General features: G+C 42.4%; 1 protein-coding gene across 1 annotated transcript; it reads right to left on the reverse strand.

Annotated features, from left to right (window-relative positions):
• Window positions 1-14,103: 14,103 nt before the first annotated feature.
• GPR88 (G protein-coupled receptor 88) lies at window positions 14,104-18,800 on the reverse strand. Its single transcript, XM_054474838.2, has 2 exons — window positions 18,437-18,800; window positions 14,104-18,050 (listed from the first exon to the last, which is right to left on the reverse strand). Exon 2 carries the CDS (start codon window positions 17,975-17,977, stop codon window positions 16,823-16,825), a length of 1,155 nt encoding a protein of 384 aa, XP_054330813.1. The 5' UTR covers window positions 17,978-18,050; window positions 18,437-18,800; the 3' UTR covers window positions 14,104-16,822.
• Window positions 18,801-23,300: the final 4,500 nt, after the last annotated feature.

Here is a 23,300-nt window from a genome sequence, read left to right on the forward strand (position 1 = left end):
GTGAAACTCCATCTCTACAAAAAATTTAAAATTAAGCAAGTGTAGTGGCATGCACCTTTAGTCCCAGCTACTCAGCATGTTGAAGTGGGGGGATTGCTTGAGCCCAGGAGGTCTAGGCTGCAGTGAGCCATGATCCTGCCATTGCACTCCAGCCTGGGTGACAGAGTGAGACCCTATCTAAGAAAAAGAGAGAAAAGAAAAGAGGAAGGAAGGAAGGAAGGAGGGAAAGAGAGAGAGAAAGAAAGAAGGAAGGAAAGGAAAGGAAAGAAAGAAAGAGAAAAGAAAGAAAGAGAAAGAGAAAGAAAGAAAGAGAGAAAGACTGAAGAGGACACAAATCAATGGAAAGATATCCCATGTTCATGGATTGGATGAATCAATATTGTTAACATGTTCATACTACCCAAAGCAATCTACAGACTTAATGCAATCCCTATCAAATGCCAATGACATTCTTCACAGAAGTAGAAAAAATTATTCTAAAATTTTTATGGAACCACAAAAGACCTAGAACAGCCAAAGCAGTCCTAACCAAAAAACAAAACTGATCACATTACCTGACTTCAAATTATACTACAAAGCTATAGTAACCAAAACAGTTTGGTACTGGCATGAAAACAGACACATACACCAATGGATCAGGATAGAGAATCCAGAAATAAATTTATGCATTTACAGCCAACTCATTTTTGACAAAGGCATCAAAAACATACATTGGGAAAAGGACAGTCTTTTTTTTTTGAGAAGGAGTTTCACTCTTGTCAACCAGGTTGGAGTGCAATGGCACGATCTTGGCTCACTGCAACCTCTGCCTCCTGGATTCAAGTGATTCTCCTAACTCATCTTCCCAAGTAGCTGGGATTACAGGTATGTGCCACCATGCCCAGTTAATTTTTGTATTTTTAATAGAGATGGCATTTCACCATGTTGGCCAGGATGGTCTCAATCTCTTGACCTTGTGATCGCCTGCCTCAGCCTCCCAAAGTGCTGGGATTACAGGCGTGAGCCACAGTGACTGGCCAAGGGCAGTATCATATGGTGCTGGGGAAACTGGATATCCATATGCAGAAGGATAAAACTAGACCCCATCTCTTGCTGCATGTAACAATCACATCAAAATGGATTAAATGATCAAATCTAAGACCTCAAACTATGAAACTACTAGAAGAAAACATTGGTAAAACACTCTAGGACATTGGTCTGAGCAAAGATTTTTTTTAGTAAGATCTCAAAAGCACAGCAATTAAAGCACCACTAGAGCTCGGAATGGTTCTTAGTTAATAGCAAAAAAACCATAGACCTGGGGGGAGGAGCCAAGATGGCTGAATAGGAACAGCTCCGGTCTACAGCTCCCAGCGTGAGCAATGCAGAAGATGGGTGATTTCTGCATTTTCATCTGAGATACCTGGTTCATCTCACTAGGGAGTGCCAGACAGTGGGCGCAGGTCAGTGGGTGCGCGCACCGTGCCCGAGCCAAAGAAGGGCGAGGCATTGCCTCACTCGGGAAGTGCAAGGGGTCAGGGAGTTCCCTTTCCCAGTCAAAGAAAGGTGTGACAGACGGCACCTGGAAAATCGGGTCACTCCCACCCGAATACTGCGCTTTTCCGATGGTCTTAAAAAACAGCACACCAGGAGATTGTATCCCGCACCTGGCTCAGAGGGTCCTATGCCCACGGAGTCTCGCTGATTGCTAGCACAGCAGTCTGAGATCAAACTGCAAGGCGGCAGCGAGGCTGGGGGAGGGGCGCCCGCCATTGCCCAGGCTCACTTAGGTAAACAAAGCAGCCTGGAAGCTCGAACTGGGTGGAGCCCACCACAGCTCAAGGAGGCCTGCCTGCCTCTGTAGGCTCCACCTTTGGGGGCAGGGCACAGACAAACAAAAAGACAGCAGTAACCTCTGCAGACTTAAATGTCCCTGTCTGACAGCTTTGAGGAGAGCAGTGGTTTTCCCAGCAAGCAGCTGGAGATCTGAGAATGGGCTGACTGCCTCCTCAAGTGGGTCCCTGACCCCTGACCCCCGAGCAGCCTAACTGGGAGGCACCCACCAGCGGGGGCTGACTGACTCCTCACACGGCTGGCCAGGTACTCCAACAGACCTGCAGCTGAGGGTCCTGTCTGTTAGAAGGAAAACTAACAGAAAAGACATCCACACCAAAAACCCATCTGTACATCACCATCATCAAAGACCAAAAGTAGATAAAACCACAAAGATGGGGAAAAAACAGAGCAGAAAAACTAGAAACTCTAAAAAGCAGAGCGCCTCTCCTCCTCCAAAGGAACGCAGTTCCTCACCAGCAATGGATCAAAGCTGGATGGAGAATGACTTTGATGAGCTGAGAGAAGAAAGCTTCAGACGATCAAATTACTCCAAGCTACGGGAGGATATTCAAACCAAAGGCAAAGAAGTTGAAAACTTTGAAAAAAATTTAGAAGAATGTATAACTAGAATAACCAATACAGAGAAGTGCTTAAGGGAGCTGATGGAGCTGAAAACCAAGGCTCAAGAACTACGTGAAGAATGCAGAAGCCTCAGGAGCCTATGCGATCAAATGGAAGAAAGGGTATCAGTGATGGAAGATGAAATGAATGAAATGAAGCGAGAAGGGAAGTTTAGAGAAAAAAGAATAAAAAGAAATGAGCAAAGCCTCCAAGAAATATGGGACTATGTGAAAAGACCAAATCTATGTCTGATTGGTGGACCTGAAAGTGACGGGGAGAATGGAAACACTCTGCAGGATATTATCCAGGAGAACTTCCCCAATCTAGCAAGGCAGGCCAACATTCAGATTCAGGAAATACAGAGAACTCCACAAAGATACTCCTCGAGAAGAGCAACTCCAAGACACATAATTGTCAGATTCACCAAAGTTGAAATGAAGGAAAAAATGTTAAGGGCAGCCAGAGAGAAACGTCGGGTTACCCTCAAAGGGAAGCCCATCAGACTAACAGCGGATCTCTCGGCAGAAACTCTACAAGCCAGAAGAGAGTGGGGGCCAATATTCAACATTCTTAAACAAAAGAATTTTCAACCCAGAATTTCATATCCAGCCAAACTAAGCTTCATAAGTGAAGGAGAAATAAAATACTTTACAGACAAGCAAATGCTGAGAGATTTTGTCACCACCAGGCCTGCCCTAAGAGAGCTCCTGAAGGAAGCCCTAAACATGGAAAGGCACAACCGCTACCAGCCGCTGCAAAATCATGCCAAAATGTAAAGACCATCGAGACTAGGAAGAGACTGCATCAACTAACAAGCAAAATAACCAGCTAACATCATAATGACAGGATCAAATTCACACATAACAATATTAACTTTAAATGTAAATGGACTAAATGCTCCAATTAAAAGACACAGACTGGCAAATTGGATAAAGAGTCAAGACCCATCAGTATGCTGTATTCAGGAAACCCATCTCATGTGCAGAGACACACATAGGCTCAAAATAAAAGGATGGAGGAAGATCTACCAAGCAAATGGAGAACAAAAAAAGGCAGGGGTTGCAATCCTAGTCTCTGATAAAATGGACTTTAAACCAACAAAGATCAAAAGAGACAAAGAAGGCCATTACATAATGGTAAAGGGATTAATTCAACAAGAAGAGCTGACTATCCTAAATATATATGCACCCAATACAGGAGCACCCAGATTCATAAAGCAATTCCTGAGTGACCTACAAAGAGACTTAGACTCCCACACATTAATAATGGGAGACTTTAACACCCCACTGTCAACATTAGACAGATCAACAAGACAGAAAGTCAACAAGGATACCCAGGAATTGAACTCAGCTCTGCACCAAGCAGACCTAATAGACATCTACAGAACTCTCAACCCCAAATCAACAGAATATACATTCTTTTCAGCACCACACCACACCTATTCCAAAATTGACCACATAGTTGGAAGTAAAGCTCTCCTCAGTAAATGTAAAAGAACAGAAATTATAACAAACTATCTCTCAGATCACAGTGCAATCAAGCTAGAACTCAGGATTAAGAATCTCACTCAAAACCACTCAACTACATGGAAACTGAACAACCTGCTCCTGAATGACTACTGGGTACATAACGAAATGAAGGCAGAAATAAAGATGTTCTTTGAAACCAACGAGAACCAAGACACAACATACCAGAATCTCTGGGATGCATTCAAAGCAGTGTGTAGAGGGAAATTTATAGCACTGAATGCCCACAAGAGAAAGCAGGAAACATCCAAAATTGACACCCTAACATCACAATTAAAAGAACTAGAAAAGCAAGAGCAAACATATTCAAAAGCTAGCAGAAGGCAAGAAATAACTAAAATCAGAGCAGAACTGAAGGAAATAGAGACACAAAAAAACCCTTCAAAAAATTAATGAATCCAGGAGCTGGTTTTTTGAAAGGATCAACAAAATTGATAGACCGCTAGCAAGATTAATAAAGAAAAAAAGAGAGAAGAATCAAATAGATGCAATAAAAAATGATAAAGGGGATATCACCACCAATCCCACAGAAATACAAACTACCATCAGAGAATACTACAAACACCCTACGCAAATAAACTAGAAAATCTAGAAGAAATGGATAAATTCCTCGACACATACACTCTGCCAAGACTAAACCAGGAAGAAGTTGAATCTCTGAATAGACCAATAACAGGAGCTGAAATTGTGGCAATAATCAATAGCTTACCAACCAAAAAAAGTCCAGGACCAGATGGATTCACAGCCGAATTCTACCAGAGGTACAAGGAGGAACTGGTACCATTCCTTCTGAAACTATTCCAATCAATAGAAAAAGAGGGAATCCTCCCTAACTCATTTTATGAGTCCAGCATCATCCTGATACCAAAGCTGGGCAGAGACACAACCAAAAAAGAGAATTTTAGACCAATATCCTTGATGAACATTGATGCAAAAATCCTCAATAAAATACTGGCAAACCAAATCCAGCAGCACATCAAAAAGCTTATCCACCATGATCAAGTGGGCTTCATCCCAGGGATGCAAGGCTGGTTCAATATACGCAAATCAATAAATGTAATCCAGCATATAAACAGAACCAAAGAAAAAAACCACATGATTATCTCAATAGATGCAGAAAAGGCCTTTGACAAAATTCAACAACGCTTCATGCTAAAAACTCTCAATAAATTAGGTATTGATGGGACGTATCTCAAAATAATAAGAGCTATCTATGACAAACCCACAGCCAATATCATACTGAATGGGCAAAAACTGGAAGCATTCCCTTTGAAAACTGGCACAAGACAGGGATGCCCTCTCTCACCACTCCTATTCAACATAGTGTTGGAAGTTCTGGCCAGGGCAATTAGACAGGAGAAGGAAATAAAGGGTATTCAATTAGGAAAAGAGGAAGTCAAATTGTCCCTGTTTGCAGATGACATGATTGTATATCTAGAAAACCCCATCGTCTCAGCCCAAAATCTCCTTAAGCTGATAAGCAACTTCAGCAAAGTCTCAAGATACAAAATCAATGTGCAAAAATCACAAGCATTCTTATACACCAATAACAGACAAACAGAGAGCCAAATCATGAGTGAACTCCCATTCATAATTGCTTCAAAGAGAATAAAATACCTAGGAATCCAACTTACAAGGGATGTGAAGGACCTCTTCAAGGAGAACTACAAACCACTGCTCAATGAAATAAAAGAGGATACAAACAAATGGAAGAACATTCCATGCTCATGGGTAGGAAGAATCAATATTGTGAAAATGGCCATACTGCCCAAGGTAATTTACAGATTCAATGCCATCCCCATCAAGCTACCAATGACTTTATTCACAGAATTGGAAAAAACTACTTCAAACTTCATATGGAGCCAAAAAAGAGCCCGCATCGCCAAGTCAATCCTAAGCCAAAAGAACAAAGCTGGAGGCATCACACTACCTGACTTCAAACTATACTACAAGGCTACAGTAACCAAAACAGCATGGTACTGGTACTAAAACAGAGATATAGATCAAAGGAACAGAACAGAGCCCTCAGAAATAACGCCGCATATCTACAACTATCTGATCTTTGACATAGCTGAAAAAAACAAGCAATGGGGAAAGGATTCCCTATTTAATAAATGGTGCTGGGAAAACTGGCTAGCCATATGTAGAAAGCTGAAACTGGATCCCTTCCTTACACCTTATACAAAAATCAATTCAAGATGGATTAAAGACTTAAATGTTAGACCTAAAACCATAAAAACCCTAGAAGAAAACCTAGGCATTACCATTCATGTCTAAAACACCAAAAGCAACGGCAACAAAAGCCAAAATTGAGAAATGGGATCTAATTAAACTAAAGAGCTTCTGCACAGCAAAAGAAACTACCATCAGAGTGAACACGCAACCTACAAAATGGGAGAAAATTTTCACAACCTACTCATCTGACAAAGGGCTAATATCCAGAATCACAATGAACTCAAACAAATTTGCAAGAAAAAAACAAGCAACCCCATCAAAAAGTGGGCAAAGGACATGAACAGACACTTCTCAAAAGAAGACATTTATGCGGCCAAAAAACACATGAAAAAATGCTCACCATCACTGGCCATCAGAGAAATGCAAATCAAAACCACAATGAGATACCATCTCACATCGGTTAGAATGGCAATCATAAAAAAGTCAGGAAACAACAGGTGCTGGAGAGGATGTGGAGAAATAGGAATACTTTTACACTGCTGGTGGGACTGTAAACTAGTTCAACCCTTGTGGAAGTCAGTGTGGCGATTCCTCAGGGATCTAGAACTAGAAATTCCATTTGACCCAGCCATCCCATTACTGGGTATATACCCAAAGGACTATAAATCATGCTGCTATAAAGACACATGCACACGTATGTTTATTGCGGCATTAGTCACAATAGCAAAGACTTGGAACCAACCCAAATGTCCAACAATGATAGACTGGATTAAGAAAATGTGGCACGTATACACCATGGAATACTATGCAGCCATAAAAAATGATGAGTTCATGTCCTTTGTAGGGACATGGATGAAATTGGAAATCATCATTCTCAGTAAACTATCGCAAGAACAGAAAACCAAACACTGCATATTCTCACTCATAGGTGGGAATTGAACGATGAGAACACATGGACACAGGAAGGGGAACATCACACTCTGGGGACTGTTGAGGGGTGGGGGGAGGGGGGAGGGATAGCATTGGGAGATATACCTAATGCTGGATGACGAGTTAGTGGGTGCAGTGCACCAGCATGGCACATGTATACATATGTAACTAACCTGCACATTGTGCACATGTACCCTAAAACCTAAAGTATAATAAGAATAAATAATAAAAAATAAATAAATAAATAAATAAATTTTAAAAAAAAACAACATAGACCTGAGTCCTACAGTTGCAAGGGGATAAATTCTCAACTCAAATGAAGAAGCAATGGATTCACCACTTTAGCCTCCAGAGAGGAACCTAGCCTTCCAAAATTTTTATTTTAGCTTTCTGATCTACTGAACTGTAAAATAATAAATTGGTGTTATTTTAAGCCACCAAGTTCCTGGCAATTTGTTATGCCAGCAGTAGAAAATTGATACAGTATCTCTGCTCCTTTCTCTGTGTTTACAATGCTCTTCCCTCTTCTACATTAAATCCCACATTCTCTGTGAAGCAATTCAGACTTCACTGATCTCTTCCTACGTTCTACCTTAGGCACAAATACTTAGGGCAGCTGGTTATCTGTTCATACCTCTGTTCTATCTCCATAATGACATTGTAAGACCTGTAAGGACAAGGATGTAAAAACAGCCAAAAATCCTTTCCCTCCCTGAATCCGCTCTTGCAATGTGACTTTGAAGATATTCTTACCAAAAGGTGGAGTATATTTTTCTATCCCTCAAATCTGGGTTGGCCCTGTGACTTGCTTTGGCCAATTCACATTAGCACATGCAGCAGAAGGAGAAACTTGACTATGAGACCACCATCATGTAAGTAAGCCTGAGCTAGCACAGCCATTCAAGTGCTAGTCCAGTCAACAGCCAGTGAAATGCCAGGCAGGTATGTGGACCATGGACCATCGGCTGAGTGCAGAATCATGAGTGGGTTCAGATGAGACCAGTGGAAGAATCACCCATATGACCCCATTCAAATTGCTAACCCATACAACCATGAGCTAATCAATTTTGTTATTTTAAGTCAATGTTTTGGGATACTTTGTTAAGCAGCAAAAGCCAACTTATATATAACAGTGCTCTGCACTGAGCTGTTGGTGAACACTTTTGATGACGACGATGATGATAATGACAATGACAATAACAATGATAAAGATAATAAAGAAGGCTGTACTCACTCCTAGTAAAACAAGGTCAGTGGCATCATTTCCATATCCTAATGCCAGGATATTTTTGTTCTTATAAATTGACGGGTTTCAAAATTTTTGTTCAAGTAAATTGGAAAATGCAGACTAAAGATTTTAGGTTTATATACACTAGACTCAATTATAGGTCTTCAACAAATCCAAAATATCTCTGCGCTAAGCTTTTATATTGGTAACTTGTAGTATATCAATCTATCTCTCATGTGTCAAAACACTGGGAAGAGCCAGATTGTCACTGTGCTCTACCATTTCTGAAAGTACAAATAAGTAGGCTTTGGCTTAGATCTGCTTGGGACTTTATTGCACCAGAAAAACTTAGCCAGGAACAATTTTCATAAAGGGTAACATTCACATGGAAGCCAGCCAGAGCTTATTTCTCATCTAAGCAGTGTTCTCTGAAATCTGTTCAACTCCATCAAAGTCATCAAAAGCATTGTACTTATAAAAAGTTTTAAGTTAATCAGGTAGCACTGCAGTCCTCAGTATTTAGCCTGAGAAAATCTAAGCAAAATGGACTCCTTTCAGCCTATATTCCATTAAAGGTTTGAGGATGAGGTAGGAACAGAAGGGATATTAACAGGGATAAGTAGAAAGGAGGAAACAGCACTAAGAATATGGTACATTTATATTCCCATGCCCAAGGAGGGACATTCCTAGTCACCTAGGCTTGCTTTCCTATTGCTTGGTATCGGTAAGGTTTTTGCCAAGCATAATTCTGGCTAATCATTTGAAGTGTTATAGCCCCTGGGCAAGAAAGATTTTGTCACCTCCAAGCAGAAGAAGAAATATTTTACAGTCATAGAAATTAGACTTGAAAGACATCTCAGAATTAATCTGGTGAAACTTCCACATAATATAGACGTCCTTTCCAGAATTAATCCTCCACATCCTACTTAAATTTCTTAAACATTGAGGAAGTCACAATCTCCTGAGACAGCCCGTAGTATTTTCAGCATCTATAAAGTTATTTCTCAAATTAAGCTGAAATCTGTCTCCTGCCCACTGAGTTAAAAATTGCTTTTATTATTATTATTATTTTAAGCGACTGCATCTTACTCCGTCACTCAGGCTGGAGTGCAATGAGGTGATTATAGCTCACAGCAACTTCGAACTCATGGGCTCAAGCAACCCTCCCACCTCAGCCTCCTGATAGCTAGGAATACAGGGTACGCCACCAAGCTTAGCTAAGTTTTGTATTTTTTTTTTTTTTGTAAAGATGGGGTCTCACTATGTTGCTCAGGCTGGTCTTGAACCCCTGGCCTCAAATAATCCTTCCACCTAGACCTCCCAAAGTGCTGGAATTATAGGCATGAACCACTGCGCCTGGCCAAATTTTGCTTTTTGAACCTCATACCACACCGTTCCCCCCTCTTCTGTATTCTGATGTGTTCACAAGCCTGGGCTTTTGAGTCAGCTGGACTTGAGATCAACTATCATCTCTTTCCCTTGCCAGTGACATTGGGCAAGTCTAGCTTCAAAAAAACAGATTTTTGACTATGAAACTGAAATCATGATATCTCTCTTATAGGGTTGTTGTACAATTTGATGAGGTAATGTACATAAAGTGCACAGCCCAGTGTCTGACACATAGTATGTTATCAATAAATGGAAGCCAGCATTATTATTCCACTTGCCAGTCTTTCAGATATTTGAAAATAACTTCATTTTTCCCTTTAGTCTTCTCTTCTCCAAACTAATCATCTCCTTCTTCAATTACACTTTAAATATGACCAAAATTATTCTTTCCCAGATCTGGAGACTACACTTGTTTACAGCTTAAGTTTGCACTTAGGGTCTATTTTAAATGATACCTGGGTAAAGCTCCCTGATACAACTGGCAGTTTACCTATGGCCAAAAACTGAGAGGAATTTCCTCTGATAAAACTGGATAGAAAAGCAGGTCCATGGCTCATTTGAGTCCCTTCCCCATAAGTCAGCCTGCCACTCCTGACTGCATCCTGGTTCAAAATCACACGGTCTGTCCTTTGAGACGAAAATGACATTTCCTCACTTCTCTGGTCTCCACGAAGAGGAATTTTTGCTTCACACCCCTGGCTTCTTGCCCCATGGTTTTTGTTTTTGTTTTTGATTGTTTATTTTTGTTTTTGTTTTTGAGACAGTGTCTCACTCTGTTTCCCACGCTGGAGTGCAGGGGCAGGATCTCAGCTCACTGCAACCTCCACCACCCGGGTTCAAGCGATTCACCTGCCTCAGCATTCTGAGTAGCTGGGATTACAGGCATGCACCACCACTCCACTAATTTTTTGTATTTTTAGTACAGATAGGACTTCACCATGTTGGCCACGCTGGTTTTGAACTCCTGACCTCAACAGATCCACCCACCTCGGCCTCCGAAAGTGCTAGGATTACAGGCGTGAGCTACAGCGCCCAGCCTTGCCCCATGTTTACCCCTTGGAGGTAAAGTGAGTTACCTGGTAATTAGGCAGTAGCTACTAGTCCAAGTCTTTCAACAGGGTGGAGCTAATTTAACAAGGTTTTAAAGGCAAGAGATGTGGTCTTTCCCTCCTCCCCTCTCCACTTGGACTAGTGACAGCTAGTCAACCTACAACTGTTAGGCCACTTGTTGCTAGTCATTATGCTACTAATCAAATTCTGAAAGCATCTACCTCCAGACTTCTCTTGTGTTATACTTAAATGTCATCGGTGTTTAAAGCATTTTCAGTTAGGTAGTTTGTTACTTGTAGTTGAACATATTCTAATTTTTATAAGCACTAGTGGCAAATACTATCTGTCCCTAGGCCCCACTTTGTAACATCTTTCATTAGCTTTCGCTGTTTTTACATAGGTGAGTATACATACACAAATAAAAATATGTGTGTCAGTATATACTTTCTGATTATAATTATGTACAATTAAGTTTATATAGGAAAGAGTAAAAACAGTAGATGAATACAGCAAAATGTCAAAGGTGATTATCTTTGGGAAGTGGAACTTTGGATGATATCTTTTAATGTTTCTGTACCTTACAACTTTTCTAGGAAAACAGACATTAGTCTTCAGGTAGAAAAAATACTGTCACTTTAAAAATAAAACTTTTCTAGGAAAACAGACATTAATCTTCAGGTAGAAAAACTAATGTCACTTTAAAAATAAAAATTTTTGTAGCAATTGCAGATTCAATCATGCTAATATTTCACAGAACTTTCATTTGGCTAAAAGCAGAGTATCTGTTACAGCATTACTATATGAAGGATGCTACATACTTTTATACTCCCTGAAAATAGAAAAATGGTAAAGGAGCCTAATTTATACCAGGAAAGATTAAAAATTAAAGCACTTTCTATCTAATAAAAATAGCGAGAAGCCATCCTAGATGATGTCTAGTACTTTTTTCAGGCCTCTTAGGCTTTGAAGTGACAAGGAATCGTAAAGACATTCCCATAGTTATTTCTCCCAGCATTCTGGCAAAATTGCATGGCTATTGAATAGCAATGTTTAAGGCTTTTACAAACAAAAAAAAATACACAGTTTTCCTATGCAAGGCCCTGAGAAATAATTGCACATCTTAAGTAATTTGGCTTTGAATTTAAAGTAGTAATTAGGACCAAAACTTTTTACTGTTGCTTTAGTCAGTGTGAACAGCGCTTGGATATGACAGGTGTATAAATCACCCTCGCTGACAGCACCAACAGCTTGTGACTTCACACCTAGCTGATAATCCCACACGGTATTACTCTGGAATATCCTTTGGTATGATACAAGGTGGGACCTAGGATTTATTCTCAGGTCTAGTTCATTAAGAGAACAATAAACATTCAAGGGAAAGGACCAAACTTTTTTTCTTTTAAAATTACTGTCTTCAACTATAAACGTATATTAAATATATGGTATATTTCAGAGAACTGGTTACAAAAAGAGAGAAGACAGTATTTGCCCTTAAAAGTCAAATGAATTGAAAAATAAAAACAAAACCAAAAACCTTTTCCTGTCTGTTTTTGAAGACAAGACATGCACATTGAGAAAGAGATAATAGGAGAAGGGGATATGTGGTCAGAACAAAGTGGTACAGGTGGTTCTTTGGAGGCAGAGCTTATGGCTGTGGGGGGAGCTCTAATGAGGAGACAGAAACTAAATGAGTCTTCCTGGAAGGCAGGATGGAGGCTGGATAAGCGATGAAAAGTTAGGACATCCCAAAAATGTCTTTTGATACACCAAGGCTCAGATACAGAACATGGGCCACGTTTCAAAGGTAGTGTATACATCAACCAGGCAACAGCCAAGGATGCAAGTATGGGAGAGATAGGTTTGGGAAGTTAGGGAATGGCCACATCATGGAGAGAATTTTACTCTTGACTTTAAAATTCTTATTTTATCCTACAGCCCAGTATTTACAACCTCATGCTCTGGAGTCAAAGATTTGAATCCCAGCCCCTCCATTTAATCATTCTGTGACCGTAGGAATGTTAGTTACTTTTCTTTCTTTACTTTTCTCCTTTTTTCTTTATTTTTTTTAGTTTAGTTTCACTTTTTTTAACTTGTCATTATGAAAAATTTCAAAGCTCCACCACAAAAGTAGAGAAAACTATGCAATGCATCCCCATGAACCCATCACTCCCCTTCCACAATCATCAGTATCCAACCTCTTGTTTTATATCAATCCATCCTACTCCCTTCTCACTATCCTCCTCACCTATTGCATTAGGCAGGATATGATTAAGTATCTGGGCAAACTCTGTGTGTGGCACCTGTTTAAAGAGTCCCTGAAGATGGGAGGGGCTAGGAAAGGATGCCTCGAGAGGGCCTATGTGCAAGCTGTATTGAAAGCAGTATTGCCCTTAGAGAATGTGGGAACCCAGCCTGGATCTCAGGCCTTAAAAGCTCTGCTTCTGCCCTTTTCTGGCTACCCTTCCCAAAGGGAAAGAAGTCCCAATGAAATGTGCCCACTCAGAGCCTGTGCCTCCCGCAACAGGAGCTGGTACTTGGAACCCAGGAATTCCATGCCCAAATGGCTCGAGGCCACTCCCAGGGGATGCTCTGGCCCCTGCTTTGTTCCACCATTAGGTCCCAGTAGTGGGCAAGGTGGCTAGTGAGGGAATGGTTGTAGGCAGAACTTGGAATTGTGGGCTGAGTCATACACCTATGCATGAGGACCCTTGAGATGTTAAAAGGGAGGGGGTAAGAAAGGGTCCCCCCACCTTGTTCCTGAAGACTGAGAGCTCCATCTGGAGCTCCACTCTTGCCCAGCAACCCACAAACTTTAAGTACAGGCCTCAAAAGTAAGGGATATCTACAATTTTTCTCAGTGTTCTTGAATGTAACTTATGCCACTGATGTCTTTTGTCAAGTCAGCTCCCAGGACTACTAAAGAGACAGATGAGCATTGTCTGAATGCCAGGAGACAGAACAAAGTTCACACATGAGACAGTGAAGTTGACCAATGTGGTTATTGTCAGAAAAACAAGCTTGCACTGCCCATGAGTTTAAAGCAAGCTGACATTCCATTGGTAAGCAGGTCTTTTCAAGGACTTTCTCTATGTGAGGATTCAAATAAGCCCCTTCCCCCTTCCTCAGCCCCACTCTATCCTCCAACTGGGTCCTCCTGAAAAAAAAACAATAATACCCCCATTGTAGAAATCTTTCTCTCTAATTCTGAGACACAGGAAAACTTGTCTGATCTTGGAACACTCCCTGTCCTGTTTAAAACAAAGATCACCTGTGGATGTTTTTGTGGAAAACAATTCTTGTTTATTCACATACTACAATTTGGAAGAAGGGAAGTGCTAGGGGTAATACCTATTACATCCTAGAATTTAGGCATTTAAAATGCAAGGGGAAGAGACGCAGGTGCTATATGTCTTAACAGGCATATATCTAAAGGGAGAAAAAAGTAGAAAAGGCAAAATAGGGCAGCCCACGACAGCAATTAGGATTTTTTTATTCCTGAGTGGATAATACGTGGTTTCATTTAAATAAAAACACGATCTCTGTTAACTTAATTTGTAAAACCAAAAACTCCAACACTCACAGCTAGTGCCCTGGTAAGCCATTTTTAGACACATCATTACTACCTTGAAATTAAAAGTGAATCAGTCCTGTGGAGTTAATTACCGTAAATTAAGCTAAAGTAGGTCTCCCATATGGCATGGAGCCAGTATAAGATGATTCTCAGTGCTAGCCAGAAACATTGCAAGATACCAAGATACCACTTGGAAAGCTGACTTCATATGCATGGCAGATGTTTATAGGAATAGCGGGGGAAGTCGTTCACAGCCATTTACAGTGAGAAACAGAGATAAAGGTCTAATTAAAAGAAGACCTTTTTGACAGAGACTTAGAAAAGCATCCCCTCTCCAGCCCCACCCCAAAAGGAAAATTCTCAGCTCTCTGTTGTTGTAACCTATTCCCCAACACTTACAGAAAGGAAATTTTACCTATTTCTCTTTAATGCTGGTATGTGGGCCTTATTTAATTATATAAAGTAGAAATAATTGTACAAACTAAAATTAGATAAAGCCAGCAAGAAGAAGTTACTTTCATCACTAGTGCTTTGGAATACCATATCCTCTGTTACAATGTTCTCAAGGAGGTATGCAAGGAAACCAGAGACAGAAGAAAAAAAACTCAGAATAGTTGTCTGAACTTTAATATTTGAATCAAGGAAAATGTGAACAGATGAAACTGTTAGTAAGAGAGAAATGGTGCATGCACAAAAGGGATAGATTAATAAAATGACAGTTGATTGTTGGTGATGAACATATTTGTTTTCCTTAACATGTCCCAACTTCCATAATTATTCAAATGTACAACAAGTGGTCCTAATGTCCTGGCTGAAATTGCCCAGGCATGCAACAAAGCAAGCTGGTTTTGTTCCTGAATTATGCAGTTAACTGAGGCTGTTTGGGCCCAGATTTGATGTGGTAAGTAGTCAGAATGCTGACATATGATCATTAAAAATTATTAAAATTACTTTCTTCCCATTTTAATTTGATAAGGTGATTTCACACAATTTTGCATTTCAAATATTTCTAAGTAAATTTAGTAAACCAAAGATGAATATGACAAATCTCAAATAATATGTTTTAGAACACTTTCCCATTTGAACTCTTCACTATATATGACTGAGTTTATTATACCTCCTTCAACATATACGATATTAATGTTAAATGTCATGGTAATATATATGAACTACATAAAAGCAGTGTTGCTTTCTAACGTGTGGCTTGTTTAAACCCTAAAAGAGCACAGATGGCTTTGCTGAGCCAAACCATATTATTGATCCATCTTGACTGTGATTCCACTTGTGAGATAAAGTCCCAACTGGGAGCTTTCTCATAAATTGGGTCAAGACAGGAAGAACTCTAGGTAGCCAGAGGTGTCTCTGTGTCTCTTTTCAAATAATTGAAGGCCATTTCTTCTGGTGTCTGGAAGAAGTAAAATATCCTTGTCTAACGGGTATTGCTTTAGTATACCACATGCCCAATAAGTTCTAGCATCTAGGAGCATGCAATAGCAGCTAATATTAGCTATGCAGTCATGGTATTATTAGTGTTTAATTATATCATGTGCATTGAGATATTTTAAATGTTAAAGAGAAAACAGAAGGACTTATTCTTCTTAGCAACCATTATAGTACAGAATGTTCAAAGCTGCAATCACATTCATAAGGCAAATAAATTGGTTACAAAATGAGGGTAGCAACAAGTGTGCATGCTATAGAAAATGTGAAACGGTACCTAAAATAGATAATCACCTTATTTGTTTTCAAAATTCCAGTGCTGGCTCTGACCATCAATTATCAAACTGGAAAATTTTCACTTTAACACGCAACGCCAATTTTCAGTCTTCAGAGTGCAAAAAAAAGGAGCATAAAATAATTTTTTTTCTCACTGGCTAAGATTCTACCTCATTTGAGAAAGACTTTATTAAAAACCCTTTTAAGAATAAAGGGCTTGAGGTCTTAATGGCAACTCATACTGGTGGGCACACCTAGGGCTTCACTGCTCCAGGGTGATATACAAAAACTAAATGGTAAGAGAAGCATCATCAAAGACAGGTTACTTTCTAAAATACTTTCTACATATTGTTTTCCTTCTTCGATGTTATTTCCTTTGGCTCATGCACACTCAAGGCGCTTCATATATAAGACGATGAAAGTGGGAAGGGTTATACATTATGAAAGCTCTTTTTCAAAAACAAACTGTGTCGAAATAAATTAACCGGTTATTTTAAAATGCCAGTTTGCAAGTTCTTCAAGTCTCTGGTGTTTTGACTTTAGGATTTCTCTAAAACACAGAAACAAAGGGTAAAAATCAGGTGGCCGTCCAAAATGACTTCGGGCGCTCTACTTAGAGAGACGCCTTGGTTCAGGTAGCAGGTAGCCCGCTGGGGTCGAAGGCCTCATTTTCCCCCGATCTATTGGGCTTCGCGGCGGGAGTCTGCGTTCAGGCAGGGGATGCCTTAGGAGGGAAGGAGGCGACGGTGACCAAGGACGTTGGAAGCCGGGGATCTCCGCTTCCCTCGGGCCCCGGCTAGGTTACCAGTGCTGGCCCGCGGCGCGGGTGCCCAGTTGCGCCTGGGACACTGCGGGCACGGCTGTGGCGGCAACGGCAGCGGCCGCCGCGTCGCCGACACCCGGCAGGACTGAGCGCACGGAGCGGCGGAACTCCTCGTTCCTCCACGTGTAGAGCAGCGGGTTGAGCGCGGACAGGGCGCAGCACAGGAGCCAGCTGGCCGCCTGCACTCCCCAGGGCACCGGCAGCGAGAAACCGCTGGCCAGGCTCACCCACACCAGTGGCTGCGTGGCCAGCAGGAAGACGCAGCAGAGCAGCAGCACTGACAGGCCGCTGAGACGCCGCTGTGCCCGCCGCGGGTGCAGCGCGGGCGGCAGGGGCTGGGCCTGCGCCGGGTGCGCGGCGCCACCGGGGCCCGGCGCGTGCTGGGCGCCCGGGAAGGCGGCGGCGGCGGCGGCGCAGCCGGGCAACTGGTGCAGCAGGTGGAAGTTGAGCACGCTGACCCGCTTGACGCTGACACGCACGCGGCGCACGATGCCCAGGTAGCAGTGCAGCAGCAGCGCCGTCTGCGCCAGCAGCGCCGCGGCGGCCAGCAGCGCCGGGTAGTGGACTCGCGGTGGCGCGGCGCCGGGCCGCGGTGCCCAGGGCGGCAGCAGCAGCACGAGGCCCAGGGCGAGCGCCCAGGACAGCGCCAGCATGCCCGCCGTGTGGCGCCTCTGGTACAGCGCCTGGTAGGTGGCGGGCGCCCGGGTAATGAGCAGGTAGCGGTTCAGGGCCACGAGGCAATGGGATAGGAGGGACACCGTGAGTCCGAGGCCCAGCAGCCCACCCCGTAGCAGGCGGTAGCTGCCGCCAGCGCCGTCCCAGTCAGCAGGGGGCTCCGCAGAGCCGGTGGGCAGGAGCCCGAGCACCGCCTCCTGCGGCATCCAGAGGGCGCAGACGCTGAGGTCTGCGGCGCAGCCGTTCACGATGAAGGCGTTGCTGGTGGTCTGCAGCTTTCGGAAGGACGACACGAGATAGATGACCATGCCGTTGGCCAGCGTGCCCCCGATGGCCAGGCCCGAATACAGGAGTGACACCGGGATGCGCCGGCCCGCCCACGACTCCTCTTCCTCGCAGAGCAGCAGCAGCGAGCCACCGGTGGTGGAGGAGGTGGATGTGGAGGAGGAGTTGGTCATTCTGGCCAACTCTTCACACCTCCCTCGCTAGCGTCGGCTTCTGGCAGCGCGGTCCATCCTGACACTTTCCTGCCTGCCAGAAGGGCAAAGACATCCCTTCAGCCCTCTGCTACCGACACAAAAGGCTGAAGCAGAATAATGGGCTGGGGGAGGGGGAGAAAGGGAGCTCGAGGAGGACGGGGGTGGCAGATGACAGGTGCCTGCCTCGGAAATGTCTCCAGAGCCAGGGGAAAGGCCACTTTGCATTGCATTCAGCAGGCATCGGGGAAGCCTTGGGACAGAGCAATACCCAAAACAGTCTCCTCTTTTCCCCCAACACACACACACACACACAGAGAGAGAGAGAGAGAGAGAGAGAGAGAGAGAGAGAGAAATGTTGCCAGCTGGAGGACCTAGTTCCAGGAGAAAGCAGAGATATCCCAGCTGGGGAAAATCCCATGGGAAAGAGGTGAAGGGTACCTTGCGTTTAGGCTGGTCCTTAGCCCGTGTCTCAGAGGGAGGGATGCCAGGAAATACCTCCTCAGCAACAGTATCAGTGGTCCAGAAATCAACAGGAGAAACTCAGCTGGGATCAGTGCCAGGAGCAAGTGCCCGCTTCTCCCAAGCAGCATCCACACACATGGTCCTGGGCAGGAACTAGCAGCTGCAGGGAGACTTCTCAGCTGGTATCAGGGCTGGAGAAAGTAAAGTGGCGGGCTGCAAGCCCAGGGGGGTGGGCAGGCAGGCAGCAGCAGCAAGAATGCTTGGCTGCAAAAGCAGAAGCTGAGCTCAAGAGGAGAGCACCCTGTGCTCCGAAGCAAGAGTGGTGGCTGATGTGGTGAACCCACTCGAAGCTCTCTCCTGCTTAGTTATACATCACCCAGGGAAAAGACAGCCTTTCCACGCTTGGCATGAATTATTCAATAGCTTCCAACTTGTAAAAGGAAGAAAAATATCTTGCTCAGAAAGTCCTGTAGTTAACAAGTCTCTCTGTCTTTTCTCTCTCTCAATCACCTTATTTTTCATCCTGTTTCATTTTTCTTTCTGTCCTTTTTTTTTCTTCCCTTCAATATTAGAATAAAATTTAATATACCCTAGAGTATTTCATCTCAGTCTGATGCATTTTGTGGGCAAGATTTTTCTGTGAGATAAATATATTCCCAGTACCCAGGACGGATCTCTTTATTCCCACATTTTTTAACGAGAATTACTTTATGCACTACTTGAAATTCATTTTTCTTTGGTAAAGTGGAACATAGATAATTATCCACAGAAAATCTCCATTCCTCAATTTAAATCGCACTTTCAGTGTTTTCTCATCAACAAACTCCTTTCCAGAGTTTGTCTTGTGTTTTAGTAATGAAATGGTTAGGGGGTAAAAATGAAATGGGCAAAAGATTTAAAGCAGATGTCAGTGGTACATCTAGACAATGGAATATTATTCAATGCTAAAAAGAAATGAGCTGTCCAGCCATGAAAAGACATGAAGGAATCTTAAGTGTGTATCACTAAGTGACAGAAGCCAACCGGAAAGGACTACATACTGTATGCTACCAACTATGACATTCTTGAGAAGGCAAAACTATGGAGACAGGTAAAAAGACCAGTGGTTGCCCGAGTTAGGGGGAAGGGAAGAATGAATAGATGAACACGGAAGATTCTTAGGACAGTGGAACTACTCTATATGATGCCATAATAGTGGATCTGTGTACTTATAAATTTGTCCAAAGTTGCAGAATGTGAAACACCAGTGTAAGCCATGGACCTTGGGGAATGATGTGTCAACGTACATTCAATTGGAACAGACGAACCACTCTGGTGGGGGATTTTGATAATGGGAGAGGCTATGTATGCAAGGGGCAGGGAGTATATGGGAAATCTCTGTATCTTTCACTCAAATTTGCCATGAATCTAAAATTACTCTAAAAAATCAAGTCAATTTTAAAAAACGTGTGTCGGGGGAAAGCAAGAAAACTGAATAATCCACAGTGTGAACAAAGATGACTTTTTACTTCAGAACTTTTTGTCTTAAGTCTGTCTTAGAGATTTGCAGTCTGATGTTGGCATCTTCTTTGGTGCAAGAGTTCATTTACCCATTCCATGTGGGAATTTTTTCAGAAAAGGAGTTCTCTCAGTTATTCACTGGAAAAGTCATGTATTTGAAAATGTAACTCAGTATGGGACTATGGTAACATGGCATAATAGAAAAAAATGTTAGGTGAGGTTGCAGCACACCCAGATACTAAGCCGAGCATCCATCAGGTAACCTTGTGATGGATTATTTTCATCTTGTCAAATAAGTTCACAGTCAGTTACTTCAAAGGCCCTTTCTGTTAAAACTTTCTGTGAATCCCTATTCATGAATTTAGCATTTCTCCTCTCTAGTTATGACACGTGGCGTATACCTCTTCTATCTAACATGGATTGTAGTTATAATTCTGGGTCATATGTCCCTAAGAGCAATGTTTCAGGAGAAAGGTCAAAACACAGCTTCTCTGCTTTTCTTTTTCTATTTCAAAATCAATGTGGTTAGTTGATGACTTTAAGAACTCTGATGAGGATTAAGGATAAGCATGACTTGACAGATTTGGTCCAGCTAAGCTGTATCTGAATGAAATTGGTTGGGGCAGGGGCCGGAGGGGAAAGTGAAAGAAAAGAACCAGTGACTTGCTATTCAGAGGGTTGAAGGTTTCGATATCAAGTTTACTGATGTAAATGAGTATTTGTGATCATCTTTTTGCCTATTGTCATTTGTCTTTATTGAGGTTTTGAGTGCATTAAGCACAGCAAGCCTGCATTTCTCCTTTCTAGTTATGATACATGGCGTATACCTCTTCTATCTAACATGCATTGCAGTTCTGGGCCATATGTCCAGAAGTCTTTTCCACTCTGTCCCTAAGAGCAATGTTTCAGGAGAAAGGAGACTCTCCTAATCATTCATAGTTAAAACTTGTCATTGAAGTAAAGTTTTTTCTCTCATATTAACATAGTCCTAAAGGACTCTCTGATAGAATATGGTAGGAGGGTATCCAAATTCTGGATCCTTGGTCCCAGCTGCCACTTTCTGTGTTGGCTTTGAGATGAGCAGCATTCCTGCTGAGGGACTCCAGTGCCTGGCAGTCACACACACTTCTTCCAAGACCATGCCTCCTTTAGCGCTGGCCTGACAGGGGCCAAATTTTTGTTTGTTTCTGGATTTGGTTTTGCTTTTAAGTTAATGAACTTACATAATATAGGGTGGGAATTTTTTCTATCTTATTTCCAGCACCAGGTCAGTGCCTGGCTCATAGTAGATACTTAATCAATACTTATTGAATTAATAAATGAATGGCAGTGTAAGTGATTTCATTTATGTTTTCTCCATGGTGAAACAGTAATTCACTTTTATGAGCGTCTCTTTCCTCCCACCTTCAGCAGGAATTTGCCCTGTCAGTCATCTGCTTTCTGCTGTCTCTTGTCAGTCTCTCTGCTCTCCACTGCTTGCTCCCCTTCAAACTTACAAAAATGCTGATTTCACCACAACCTCATAAAACTGCCCTGGAACTTCACCTCCTTCTCATGGTGCCTACACACAACCCACTTCCCCTTCCTGGTGGAAGTGCTCATTTTCTCCTTCTACTTCTGATTTTACCATTGAATACCCACCCACACGGCCCTTAGCTCTCCCCGCTCCACAGAAACAGCTTTGGCTAAGGTCAACAGTAACCTCTTAGTAGCAAATCGTGACTCCTAAATCCTTGCCCTTTTTACTTTGATTCTGTGAAGAACACCCTCCTCCTCAGTGCCATTTCCCTCCAGGTTTCCCTTTGCTTCTGTTCCTCTGTCTGCTCCCTTCCAGACTCAGTCTCTGGCTCCCCAATGTCATGGTTCCTTTAATATAGTGTTCCTGGCTTCTCTTCTTGGTTCTCTTCTCACCCTACTCTCTCTCCCTAATTGATCTCATCTGATTCCGTGCCTTCCACTCTCACCTATGGGTCACCCACAGATTCTTTCCCACCAAGCTTACTCCTTTCCAGAGTTGCAGACGTGTTGGAACTCTCCATTCGGCTGGCCTCTCTCCCTCCTCATCCCACTCATTCTCCTATGGTCACTGATTTGGTTAATAGTCCCCATTGTTACCCTAGCGTTTCTAATAATTCACCGTCAAATATGGTGTTTGTGATAGTTTTCTGATATATTGTTTATAAGTTAGAGACATTTCTATCTATTTCTAGTAAGACTTTTATATGAAGTGAATGTTTTTTTAACTGTTGATGTAGTAGGTTACATTTGATATATTTTTAAAAGTTGAATCATCTTTGTATTCCTCTGATAAACCCTATTTGGTCACAATATATTATCCTTTTAAAGATAGACTGTAGGATTCTATTTGGTAATATTTTATTTAAGATTTTTGCATCATAAGTAAAGCCCACTTGGTTTATTTTTCTTGTGCCATCTTGTCCTTTCTTAGTGTCAAGGTTATGATAAAATTTCCCCCAAGAGTTATTTCACTACTACTACACCCACATTCCAGCCCACAGAGATGGAGAAGGATGAAGGGAGGGCAACCAGCTTCCTTTTTAAGATTTCAGGAGAATCATAAACATCATCGTTTTCAATGCCGTCGAGTACATACCATATGTGCCAAGCCATGCTTTGAGTATTTTTTATCTGTTGTTACATTTATTCCTCATGCCAGGGTGACAAGCTACCCAGCCCCCCACCCCCCGTCACCTAAATTTGCAGGGCAGAGCAGGTGTTCAAAAGGAAGTTTGCCTGCCAATGTCTAAATATTTTAAAATCATAAATCCAGCTATCAAACTATTAAATATGTTCTATTCTCCTAACTTAACAAATATACTTTCATGACAACTGGAGAGCCAGACTCAAATTTAGAATTCTGGCCAGACACAATAGCTCACACCTGTAATCCCAGCAATTTGCAAGGCAGAGGTGGGCAGATTGTTTGAGGCCAGAAGTTTGAGGCCAGCCTGGGCAACATAGCCAGACCCTCATCTCTACAAAAATTAAAACTTAGCCATTGTGGTGGTATGCACCTTTAGTCCCAGCTACTTGAGAGGATTGCTTGAACCCAGGTGTTCAAGGCTGCAGTGAACTATGATTGCATTACTGTACTCCAGCCTGGGCTACATAACGTGACCCTGTGTCTTAAAAAAAAAAAAAATAGAATTCTCATCACACTCATGGGTTGTTCTGTGCTACCTGAATGTGACTTCTTTGGAGAGTGTGCCACTGGTCTGCAATTCATCTCTATCTCTCCCCACCCTCTGCTCTGTCATCACACGCCAGAGAGGCCTCATGTCTAATGTAGAACACTCTAGCCCGCCCGTCTGAGTTCTAC

This window comes from Pongo pygmaeus, chromosome 1 (genome assembly GCF_028885625.2).
Source record: "Pongo pygmaeus isolate AG05252 chromosome 1, NHGRI_mPonPyg2-v2.0_pri, whole genome shotgun sequence".
NCBI classification, from domain to species: Eukaryota; Metazoa; Chordata; class Mammalia; order Primates; family Hominidae; genus Pongo; species Pongo pygmaeus.

Coding starts and splice junctions, on each gene's coding strand:
- GPR88 (XM_054474838.2), bottom strand. CDS start 17,977: ATGACCAACTCCTCCTCCACATCCACCTCCTCCACCACCGGTGGCTCG.